Raw genomic sequence first — 12,271 nt, 5'->3', positions numbered from 1 at the left:
CCACCCTGATTACAGAAAGAGATGCCGTCAGAGAAAACCAAAATGGAAAGGATTCTCCGCACACAAACCCTAAGTCAATAAAGCCCCAAGAATTTAAAATAACTCAGTCGCTGAGCGTGGAGAGAAGCCTGAGGCCCACCTCCTGCAGCTGTGACGGGGTGAGGGGAGCTGTCTACCCAGCTAGCAGCGAGGCTCTTATACCAGCTTTAAACAGCCCAAGAAACCATAAATTAAAGGTTTGTGGGCTTTTGCAACCTTAGTAATAAAGGAACATGCTTTCTATGGTTCAGGAGATGACAAAAAAACCAGCCAATCGCCTTGCTGGGAAAGGGTTTTCTGCTGGGCTCCCCAGACCTGAAAAGTTCCTTCTCTGCTACCCATAGGGTGGTTCCTACTGGAGCCCAGAACTCACTTCCCCCAGATGTACCTGGAGTGGGGGAGACAGCCTAAGGTCAGAAAAAGCCATCCTTTTTCAGTGACCACATCCTCTCCTTCAAGCTCACCCCTCTGGGTGCGTGAGATGCTGGAGGGGACCAACGTGGAGGAGACGGAGGTTGCAGGCAGGATCCCTGCAGGGATCTCAGGAGGAAGGGTGGGGTGATGCAGAATGTCCCACTCTGCTTGGGGCAGCACTCACCCCTGCATGAGGCCCCCAAAACGAGGCAGGCCACAGATGAGCCGCTGAGGGGAGTCAATCTTCTTCAGGAGGTCATGGGAGAAGCCCTGGATGATGGCCTGCATGTGCGAGGTACAGCGCTGCATGAACTCCACCATCTGCAACACAGGGTACGGATGGGCAGTGTTGGCACGGCTAGTGGCCACCCTGGCCTTCAACGGAATTGGAATGGTCTGGTGAATGGGCTGAGGAGCTGAGAGCCCCTGACAGGGAAATCTCTGGAAAGGGGAGGGCTCAAGTTGTTTTCTAAAGGTATGCAATATTTTCAGAGAGAGGATTTCCAATAATTTCCTTCAATTCCCTCCTTTGACAGATGAGTAAATTGAGGCAAGAGTGAAATTACTTGTCCAAGGCCCAACAGCTAATGAGCAGGAGGCCCAGAGGGTGGGAAGGGGATTCTGCCCACCACTCCTTCCCACTATGTGCCCTGCACTGAGCATGCTCTTTGTGCTTTACATCTGTTAGGTTATTTAATCCTCATTAGAGGCCTCAGGCAAGTTACTTAATGTCATTGGGCCTGTTTCCCCATCTGTAAAATGAGGACAATTATAGAAGCTACCTGAAAAGATTGGTGTGAAGATTAAATGAGTTAATATTTAACTATAGTCATGCATCACATAACAACAAGGATACATTCTAAGAAATGCGTCATTAGGCTATTTCGTCATTGTGCGAACATCAGAGTGTACTTACACAAACCTAGATGGTGTGGCCTACTACACATCTAGGCTATATGGTACTAATCTTATGGGACCACTGTTGCATATGTGGTCCATCATTGACTGAAATATTGTTATGCAGCGCATGACTGTAACTTAATTCAGATTGTCTGATGCAAGGTGAGTGCTAGCTAAGGGTGAGACAAAATTACAATTGTTCTCCCTTCTCCACTGAATGGACAACTAGAATGGTTCACTAGACTTGCTCAAGGTTTTACAGCTGGTTAACTAGCTTAAACCCAGGCCTGTGTTACCAGTGCCAAAGCCACTGTAAGCGCTGTGCTGTCCCCAGGACCAGCCCCTGCCCGCTGGGCTCCAGACTCCCAGCCCAATGCTCTGCCTTGGGTGCGGCTGCAGAGCGGGCCCACCCTTACCACGGTGCTACTCTCCTTCCCTGCTGCCAGGGCCCAGGTCTTCGGGTTTCGACCCTTCTCATCATGGAGTCGAAGGTCACCTCCTGCATCCAGCAGTTTGCTGAGGATCCACTGGTTGCCGGAAAATGCCGCTGCGTGGACAGGGGTACTCCCATCAAAGCAGCGGCTGGAGGAGGGGTGGTACAATTAGTGGCCACGGCAGCACTCCTCCCTTCCACGGAACAGAGAGGTGGGATGCATTGGGTAACATAGGGCTCCCTTTCTACAAAGACGACCTTTGGAGATGAGGATTATAATACCATTTGTCAGGCCCCTGGTCTGTGCCAAAAGGAGGTTTACACACATACCCTTTTTCCATCCTTACCTCCACCTTCAAGGCGGTATCATTTACCAATTTATAGATGAGGAAACAAAAAGGCAAAGCTGGGATTCACACCCAGGTATGGGTGTGGTTCCAAATCCAGTGTTCTTTCCCCCACTGCCCCCTGACCTGACGCTGGCTGCCCTGAAACAATTTCCTCATGTCTATAGTGTCCTGGGGTCAGGCTGGTGAAGCTCAGTCTAACCAGAGACCATCTCTCTCACGTGAGAATGTCTCTGTCTCCCAAACCCTATGGTAGAGGCCCACAAAACCTTGGCATCAGTAATCTGGTCAAGGATCTACAACTCAGAAAAATTTAATCAAACCCTATAAACTATCTGAGGCGAGAAGGGAGGGCCTTCACTGTGTCCGGGATACAGTGATATGTGATATGCAGCCGTGGTTTCCCAACCTGGCTGCACATCAGAATCACCTGGAGAGCCTACTCTCTAATGGAAAAAGAAACACAAATGGGAGAAGGAGGAAGAGTAAAGGGAAGGAGGAAAAGAAATAAAATGAAAAAGGAGGAGGAAGAGGAGGAGAAGAAAAGTTTCTCAACTCCAGACTCCCAGTTCTCTTGACCAGAGGCAACTACTGTTATAACCTTTTATATCTTTCCAGAAATTTTCTATGCATATATAAGTAGGAATAAGAATATGCTATAAAAACTGTTTTGCATCTAAATTTTTTCATTTAACAATATACCTCAGAGAAATTTCCATATGAGAACATACAAGCCACCTCAATTCTTTCTAACAGCTGCACAGAACTTCAGTGTATGGATGTACCATAATTTAGTTAATGAACCATTGGGATATTGGTCAAAAATACAGATTCTCAGACTACACACCAGACTGAAGCAGAAGCTGCAAGCATGGGGCCCAGGAATGTGTACTTCTTACAAGTTCCCCCAGTGATGCCAACAAGGCTGGCCTGCACCCAGGCATCTGGGAACCACTGGGCTATCTCATCCTGAGCTCTATCCTATTGCTGGGTCTGATGAGCAGTCCAGCACGCTGCACTGTGGAAATCATAATATCCTCCTTGTGGAAAAACAAATTTTTATAATGTTTTATAGTCTTCTACTCATTCTTCCCATAAACAGTAAGAAACCTGGGTAGGGAGAGAGAAGACATTATTTCTCATTTCTCATGAATGCTAAGAAAGAAAGGAATAATGTTTTTTACACCCAACTAAACTTATACGGGAATCCAAGTCCAGGTGGTATCAAAATTTATCCTAGAGGTTGAAAACAGGGGAGGCTTGCAGACTGATACGGCAACCCAGAGGCATGTTTTATTTGGTCCACATAGTGTTTCAAAAAATAATTTAAAATAATGGAAAATATTTAACACTTGGGAGATTTCACATTAAAAATTGGAATTTCCAGCATCTTGAAAATTTGGAAGATCTGGTCTCTTTAGCTCCCTTTCCTGCCCAGCAGCAACAGATGCCCAACCTTCCTTAGACAGAGTCTGTACCTACTGACCCCACTTGGTCCCACAGGCATCTGACTCTGTGATCTCAATAAGCCCAGGCCATCGCAGCATTTCCATTGAGCACTTAGGAATACAACTTCCTCCTAGAAATTTCCCTTCACCTGGATGGAAGATATTTTTAAAGTCACATGAAAACATTCCTATCACAAAATACAAAGCCATGGAGTTTGCCTTCCTTCCCTTGATACTGTCCTTTCTCACCTCTCCCTGGCATCATGGGGTCTTCTAAAAAGGGATGTTCTGAGTTCTTCAGGGGGGCTAGGCTCCTGGTCTCAGCTCTATCATTAACACAATGCACCATTATGGGCCAGTCACAAACTTTCTAGGTATCAGTTCCCTAATCTGGAATACTAAGTCTGAATGATTTCATATTTAAAGAACTCAGCGCTGGGGCCGGTGGCTTAGTGGTTAAGTGCGTGCACTCCACTGTTGGCGGCCCGGGTTCATTTCCAGGCGCGCACCGACGCACCAAGTCTCCGACCATGCTGAGGCCGCGTCCCACATACAGCAACTAGCAGGATGTGCAACTATGACATACAACTATCTACTGGGGCTTTGGGGGAAAAAATAAATAAATAAAATTATAAAAACAAAAAAACAAAAAAAACCTCAGCGCTAAACCTCCACAAAACAGATGTAAATGCAGATGACTAGAAAATGTCCCATTTTTGCTGAGGAACTGCAGGGGGTCCCAACATAGCCTCTCTACAAAGCTGTTATCTGCAAACATCAGGTGAGCTAGCCCTTTATTTCTGAGTTTTGAAATTAAACATTAACAGTAGAGACAGTAGATGAAATTTGAGTCTAGAAAAATTCTAGGTGGAAACACAGAAAAATGTTCACTGTGTTATCTCTGAGTTACAGAATTTTCACATTGATTGTTGTTTTTCTTTTTTCTTTATACTCTTCCAAGCTTCCAAGTTGTCTCCCACTAAGCAAGCAATCTTATAACAAAACAAAAACAAAAGACACAACCTTCTGACAGGTTGTTGTTGGTTTTTTTTTTTAAGTTCATTAAACACAGCCTCCTAATGTAAGATGGGAAAGCTATTTTATGACTTCTATGACTGTTCATATTCTAGCATTCCTGTGCAAATCAGCTGCCAGCTGGAATCATGTAAGCACTCAAAACCCGTTTCTGGTTCTGTCAGATGGAAAGTGTAAAAATGTCCCCTCTCTGTTGAGAAGGTGGTTGCAAAGATCTAGTGAGCTAGTGCTTGGGAGGGCCCCGGGGAAAAAAAAAATTACTACACAAAGGGAAGGATGTAGCTGATTCATTACCTTGTGTTACTGTTTCATATTAAAATTTGGACCAACTAATAAACCCAGATTCTTTTTATAATTTTATTTATTTATGTATTTATTTTCCCCCAAAGCCCCACTAGATAGTTGTATGTCATAGCTGCACATCCTTCTAGTTGCTGTAAGTGGGACGCGGCCTCAGCACGGCCGGAGAAGCGGTGCGTCGGTGCGCGCCCGGGATCCGAACCCAGGCCGCCAGCAACGGAGCGCGCGCACCCAACTGCTAAGCCACGGGGCCAGCCCCCCAATTCTTTTAAACCACAACTACAGGACCCAGGCAAAAGTCATCCTGACAAGGTGATGCCAAGCACATTAATTGGTGAAGAACTTGTTTGTGGGTATATTAAACTGCTTAAGCAAATCATACAAATTATAACCCGGGGTGGAAATATGCAAACCATGCTGTTAATGACTAATTAATTAATGAATAATAAATTTCACTTATTTCACAGGGCCTAGTAAAATTGCTTAGAAAACTTTGTATTACCAGTCAAAAGTATGTTTCAACATATGTATATGACTGTATTTCATTGATATAAATATTAGTAAAGGTGCTTTTAATATCTTGTCAAAATAGTTTCCAAATGCCCCAACTCATCTTAAGAGCATACTAATTTTCTACATAGTGATGTTATTGTACTTACTGATTTGGATCTGATCCATAATCCACCAGAACATCAACCAATTTTGTAAGGCCTAATAATGCCGCAACAAAAAGCGCTGTCTGGCCCAGGGAGTTAACTGCATCAACATAAATTCCTGAAAGGCAAATGCCAGGATGAATGCAAATATAAGGAAATTTCTTGAGATAAAACTAGGAAAACTTATATTAGGGGGAAAAAACTAAAATTTCTTCATACAGTACTGTCATGTATTACTAATGTAAACCTTTTTTGTGTGTGTGTGAGGAAGATCAGCCCCGAGCTAACATCCATGCCAATCCTCCTCTTTTTTTTTTTTTGCTGAGGAAGACCAGCCCTGAGCTAACATCTATTGCCAATCCTCCTCCTTTTTTCCCCTTTTTCTCTCCAAAGCCCCAGTAGATAGTTGTATGTCATAGTTGCACATCCTTCTAGTTGTTGTATGTGGGACGCCGCCTCAGCATGGCCAGACAAGCGGTCCCTCGGTGTCCGCCCAGGGTCCGAACCTGGGTCACCAAGTAACACAGCGCATGCACTTAACCGCTAAGCCACGGGGCTGGCCCATGTAAACCCATCTTTTATAATTTTATTTATTTATTTTTTTCCCCAAAGCCCCAGTAGATAGTTGCATGTCACAGCTGCACATCCTTCTAGTTGCTGTATGTGGGATGCCGCCTCAGCATGGCCCGAGAAGCGGTGCGTCAGTGCGCACCCGGGGTTCCGAACCCGGGCCACCAGCAGCGGAGCACGCGCACTTAACCGCTAAGCCACGGGGCGGACCCCTAAACCTTTTTTTTTTTTAAAGTTAAAATGAAAGGCTTCATTAGTCACACAAACACAAAAGGCCACAGACCAACTAGAGGGCAACCGCCGCGTTTATTCATCAAAAACGTTATTTACGGAAAGTTGCGTGAAAGCATTTCACCCCACTCTGGTATGCTAAAAGATAGACTAACATTGCTCTCAATCTTCAGAAGGTACGAGGGAGGGGGGTTTAATGATACTGTGTGTGTGTTGGGGAGGGGACAATAACACAAAAAGATTATTTGAAACAGAAGGCTCCATCTTTAGACCTCATTAAAATACAGACTAATTTGACAGGGGAAAAAAATTAAAAAGTGACCTACACCCCACCGTTATCAATTAAAACAAGAAAGTTACCAACTGAAAAAAGAAGACGAAAGAGAAAGCTCTTAAGAAAATGAGCATCATAAACCAAAAACCCACAGGGTGGCCCAGCGGCGACATAGTTGGTTGAATCCGCGCGCTCTGCTTCGCAGAATCCTGGATTCCGGGCGCGCACCAACGCACGCTCATCAAACCATACTGCGGTATCGTCCCACACATAAAGTGGAGAAAAATGGGCACAGATGTTAGCCCAGGCCCACCCTTCTTCAGATGTTAGACCACGACCAATGCCTCAGCAAAAAAAAAACGTAAGATTGGCAACAGGTGTTAGCTCAAGCCTAATCTTCCTCACCAAAAACAACAACGAAAAACAAAAACACAAGACAACAAAATCAAAAAGTCAAAGTAAATGAATAACTTCAAACATACCTAACAAACAAGCTCTGTTTTTGTTTCTATCCAACGTAACACCACCAACAACTACGAAGCTCAAAACCTCTGAAAAAACATAAACCGCGACCAAAGACCTAGCGTTGAAAAACCAGCTCTACGGTAGCCAACACTATGAACTCAGTAACACAAAAAAAACTTACATACAACACTAAAAAGTACGAACGTCTACACCTGCAAATGAATAACACAGGACGGCATAAAAAAAAACCTGCATTTTCAATAACCGAAAGCAAAAACCGAAACCACTCAGACTGCGTCCTCTCCCTCTTACTCTCCCAAAGGAAGAGAAGAACGATCATCAACGGCAAAAGGCAGTTGTAAAAAACAACACCAAGAGCCAACTTCACGCTCAGGAGAGAACGCTGCGCCTCCTCCTCGTGGTTTCGGGTGCTCTACACGTTCAGAGAAACTTCTCTAGTAACGAACTATAGAAATGATCCCTGAAAGTATAGTCTTAACAACACCCACTCTGCGTTTCCGGAGTGAACGAAATCTACACATATTTCACTGACGGTGAGTTTTCCTTACGGCACTATCTTTTCAAAGGATACATTGGCATGTGTTTTCTAAAGAATCCTTCCATTAGAAGCTCAACAAAGCGTTTTGAACACTCGACTTTCCGAAGACATTTCCAGCTGTCACTGTAATTAACATACGGCTGCAAAACAGCCAATCACAAGCCATTTATTTCCAACCCCACCCCGTTCCGGCGGCACTTCCGCAGCGCCAGGTTTACGTGTGCGCTGACGACTACAGAGCGCGCCGGGGCGTCAGGACACGCCTCAGTTTAGACCAAGGGTCCAAGCGAGGACGCCTTTCGCAAGGAAAACGTAAAAGAAAAAGTGGATGGTGAAAGCGACGATCCAAAGCCAAACACTATGACATTTGTAAAGCCCCCCCCTTTTTTTTTTTGAGGAAGATTAGCCCTGAGGTAACATCCATTGCCAATCCTCTTTTTTGCTGAGGAAGATTGGCCCTGGGCTAACATCCGTGCCCATCTTCCTCTACTTTATATGGGACGCCGCCACAGCAGGGCTTGATGAGCGGTGTGTCGGTGCGCGGCGGCGATCTGAACCTGCGAACCCCTGGCTGCCAAAGCGGAGCGCGTGAACTTAATCGCTATGCCACTCGGCTGGCCCCTGCAAAGCCCTGTTTTTAAACTTTATCCTGTGATCAAAATACTAGACATATAACAGTTCTTTCGGATTTTTTTTCCAAATCAAGATATTTTTATTTATATAAAATTTGTGTTTAAATAAGGAGGACACTACATCGTCCCCCTGCTTAAAGCTTCAGTAGCTTGCCAGCTCTTAGGCTAAAGACAAAACTCTACATAGCTTAAAAGGCCCTGCATGGTCTGGCCCACACCCACCTCTCCAGCCTTATTTTGCACCAAATTCCCCCTCACTCCAGCCATACTAAGATTCCTACAGTTCCTCATACTAGTCATGTTTCCTTCTGCCCCAAGGCCTTTGCACAAGCTGTTCCCTCTGCCAGGAATTCTCCCCCACCCCTTCCAACTTAACTTCAATTCATCATTGAGACATCTGTCCAAGTGTCATTGTCTCAGACCTTCTTAACCAGATCAAACATCTCTTCCGTGTAATTATTTGATTAATGCCTGCCCCCCGCCTGAGACTATGTTTCAGAAGGGCAGAGACCATGAAATGGCTTTGTGTACTCACAATACCCTAAGCACCTAGTATTTTTTTTTTTAATTTTTATTCTTTTTGTGAGGAAGATCAGCCCTGAGCTAACATCCAATGCCAATCCTCCTCTGTTTTTTTTTTTTTTGTGAGGAGATCAGCCCTGAGCTAACATCTGCCAATCCTCCTCTTTTTTTTGCTGAGGAAGACGGCCCTGGGCTAACATCGGTGCCCATCTTCCTCCACTTTATATGGGACGCCGCCACAGCATGGCTTACCAAGCAGTGCGTTGGTGCGCACCCGGGATCCGAACCAGCGAACCCCGGGCCGCCGCAGCGGAGCGTGCGCACTTAACCGCTTGCGCCACCGGGCCGGCCCCAATCCTCCTCTTTTTTGCCGAGGAAGACTGGCCCTGGGCTAACATCTGTGCCCATCTTCCTCTACTTTATATGGGACACCGCCACAGACCACAGCTCGACAAGCAGTGTGTGGGTGGGTGCCCGGGATCCGAACCTGCAAACCCCAGGCCGCCGAAGCAGAGCACACGCACTTAACCACTGCGCCACTGGGCTGGCCCCCTAAGCACCTAGTATTGAATGAATGAATCCAAGCAAAGGTGTCCAGGGCAAAGACTGGGCAAGATAGGGGTCGTTAATATGATCACTGACCATGTTACAGCCATGGGGTGAAATGAGTCATGAAACATACTACCCAAACAGCTGAGAGCTGAAGATGGGACCCTGAGGCCCAATAACACCTTAAGGGGCAAGCTGAGATGACAAAGCCAAAAAGTAGGGAGAGAAGGAAACCAAAAGAGGCAAGAACAAAACCTGGAACAAATGGATCACAGTGACAAGGGAGGTCCGAGTTTCAAAAAGGAGGGTCACCAATAGCATCAAAGCTGGAGACGTCTAGTAAGAAGGAACAGTGTTCTTGGTGAGAGCAGTGCCACTGGGGTTCACATTTCTTACTGCTCAGGGCTTGATGAGTCACAAGTATTTGTGGCATCTCTGACTCCCCTACCAGACTGTCTCCTGTAACCTGGACGGTAGGAGGAACTACCAACTTTACCTATCTTCAGTGCCTGGTAAACTTAACTGCCCAACATAAGCAAGCCTGAGTAGAGAAGAGGAGCAACGAACAGTGTGGGAAGACAATTCTCCATGGATCACTCGTGTATCTGCATGTCAGAAAGTTATTTAGCAAGGCACCAACTACCCTTTGTTCCAGACTACCTTTTTGAAGACGTTTGTATAGCAAACTTTGGAAGATACAATATCTCCCTTTAGAGCAAAGTGCAGGCATGCTTACTGTCCAGTATGATAAAGATAATGTCTCCCTCTGGAGCAGAGGGCATACTGTCCATTATAAAAGATTTGGATTCCCTAAGCTCAGGGTACTTCTACTGTAAAGAAATCCACTACATGTGCAATGTTATCTAGCTCTTTGCATGTCTCTGTGGGAATTGGGGCTTGAGGAACTAGCACCAAAAATGCCAACATTCTAGCTACTGCTGTTGCTGTGAATAATAAACTATCACTCAGCTCTGACCCAGGAATCTCATGTCTTCTACTTCATCCATAAACCTGTAACAGGCTCATTTGTAAAACTGCAGACTATTCATAATTCTTAACAGGAAGGGACTACAGCCAGGGAAGCAGACTGGGGCTCATGAAGTAAAAGACTAAATCAAACAGGGGCCAGCCCGGGGGCATAGTGGTTAAGTTCACACAATCCACTTTGGCGGCCCAGGGTTCGCAGGTTTGGATCTCTGGCGCAGACTTAACACACCGCTTGTCAAGCCATGCTGTGGCGGCATCCCATATAAAGTAGAGAAAGATGGGCATGCCTGTTAGCCAAGGGCCAATCTTCCTCAGCACAAAGAGGAGGATTGGCAACAGATGTTAGCTCAGGACTAATCTTCCTCACAAAAAAAAAAAAAAGAAAGAAAGAAAAGAAATCAACCAGAGCCTCCAAGGGCTTCTCTAAAGAACAGGAAGCACTTAGGGAGGCACCCAACAACAATTCTTGAGAGGATACAGGTGGCTGGAGAGAAAAATAGTTTGAAAACCACTGTTCCCACAACTTACACGAACAACAGCCCTTTGGTGATTTACTAGTAGAAAACATTTATTCATTCATTCACTCATTCAACAAATATTTCTTTCAGGCCAGCACTATAACCATGCTGTGGCTGATATAAAGGTGACTAAAATAAGTGACCAATAAAGGCAGCTTTGACATGATACAAAGACTGACCAAAAAGGTCAAAAGACCTGGGTTCAAGTGTTAAACTCCTAATGACAACCCTTTGTAGCATGGGGACTCCAGACGAGTCAGTCACCTAACCTCTAGGCCTCCTGGAAGGCAAGACCTGATATTGATAACAATGTGTGCCAGGCACCATTCTTTTTTTTTTTTTTTATGTGAGGAAGATCAGCCCTGAGCTAACATCCGTGCTAATCCTTCTCTTTTTGCTGAGGAAGACTGGCTCTGAGCTAACATCTATTGCCAATCCTCCTCCTTTTTTTTCCCCCCAAAGCCCCAGTAGATAGTTGTATGTCATAGTTGCACATCCTTCTAGTTGCTGTATGTGGGACTCGGCCTCAGCATAGCCAGAGAAGCGGTGCGTCAGTGCGCACCCAGGACACGAACCCTGGCCGCCAGCAGCGGAGCGCGCGCACTTAACCGCTAAGGCACGGGCCAGACCAGGCACCATTCTAACTCAATCCTCACAACAGTATGATAGGAGGAAGGTACTATTGTCATCACTGTTTTATGGATGGAGAAACCGAGGTGTAGAGAGGATAAGCAATTTGCCAAAGGTCACAAAGCAATCTGGCTCCGAAGTCCACGCACTGTACCACACCATCTCCCTCCCATCCTAATTCCTCAGCCTCCCTGCTCAGAATTGCACAAGCTTTAATTACTAAGTAATGCTCTCCACTGCACTGAACACAAAAGGGAGATAAAATATTACTTCCTGAGAGAAGGGAACCTAGATAGCTTTGGGGGAAATTAGGACAATGGGTATAAAGGGGGACGAGGGGATAAAACAAATAATGTAGGTACAAGAAGGAGGGATATTTCACCTTACTCTACAATACGCAATAAACTAACACAACATGGTGCCTGGATTAAAATAGTGGAAAGAAGGATAAACTTCCCATGAAGCTTGCAAAAAATTGAAAAATGAGAAAACATTCAGTGCTGGAGAAGAGGTGGGAAAATGGACACTCCTAAATGTAGTTGGGACTGTGAATTGTTACCATGCTTTTGGAAAGCAATATGGCAATATCTATTAAAGTTTGACCCAGAAATCCCACTTTGAATATTAAAAACTCATTATATGAAGATATATTACAAAGTATTTTATCAAAACATTGTTTCTGGTGATACAAACTGCAAAAAAAGAAATAAATTTTAATATCCATTAGTGAGGTACAACTGAATAAATTACAGTACTAAAGAT

General features: G+C 45.1%; 1 protein-coding gene and 1 non-coding gene across 9 annotated transcripts in view; both read right to left on the bottom strand.

Moving 5' to 3' along the window:
• The window catches only part of TEX14 (testis expressed 14, intercellular bridge forming factor), a 129,282-nt gene that overhangs the window by 59,582 nt on the left and 57,429 nt on the right, over positions 1-12,271 (bottom strand). For 7 of the 8 annotated variants that reach the window (XM_058560561.1, XM_058560563.1, XM_058560556.1 and 4 more), the window contains exons 3-5: positions 5,576-5,690; positions 1,770-1,935; positions 638-774 (exon numbers count right to left, since the gene is read on the bottom strand). In XM_058560561.1, the coding sequence (XP_058416544.1) occupies positions 638-774; positions 1,770-1,935; positions 5,576-5,690 (418 nt within the window). Of the gene's footprint in view, positions 1-637; positions 775-1,769; positions 1,936-3,615; positions 3,731-5,575; positions 5,691-12,271 lie in introns of those variants that run through there. The other variant, XM_058560562.1, reaches the window with a different exon arrangement.
• Positions 7,395-7,609, bottom strand: LOC131418017 (small nucleolar RNA U3). Its single transcript, XR_009222813.1, has one exon. It is a non-coding gene; the product is annotated as a small nucleolar RNA U3 (small nucleolar RNA).

The sequence above is a fragment of the Diceros bicornis genome, chromosome 18, assembly GCF_020826845.1.
Source record: "Diceros bicornis minor isolate mBicDic1 chromosome 18, mDicBic1.mat.cur, whole genome shotgun sequence".
NCBI classification, from domain to species: domain Eukaryota; kingdom Metazoa; phylum Chordata; class Mammalia; order Perissodactyla; family Rhinocerotidae; genus Diceros; species Diceros bicornis.
This window is presented reverse-complemented; position numbering and strand designations above follow the sequence as displayed.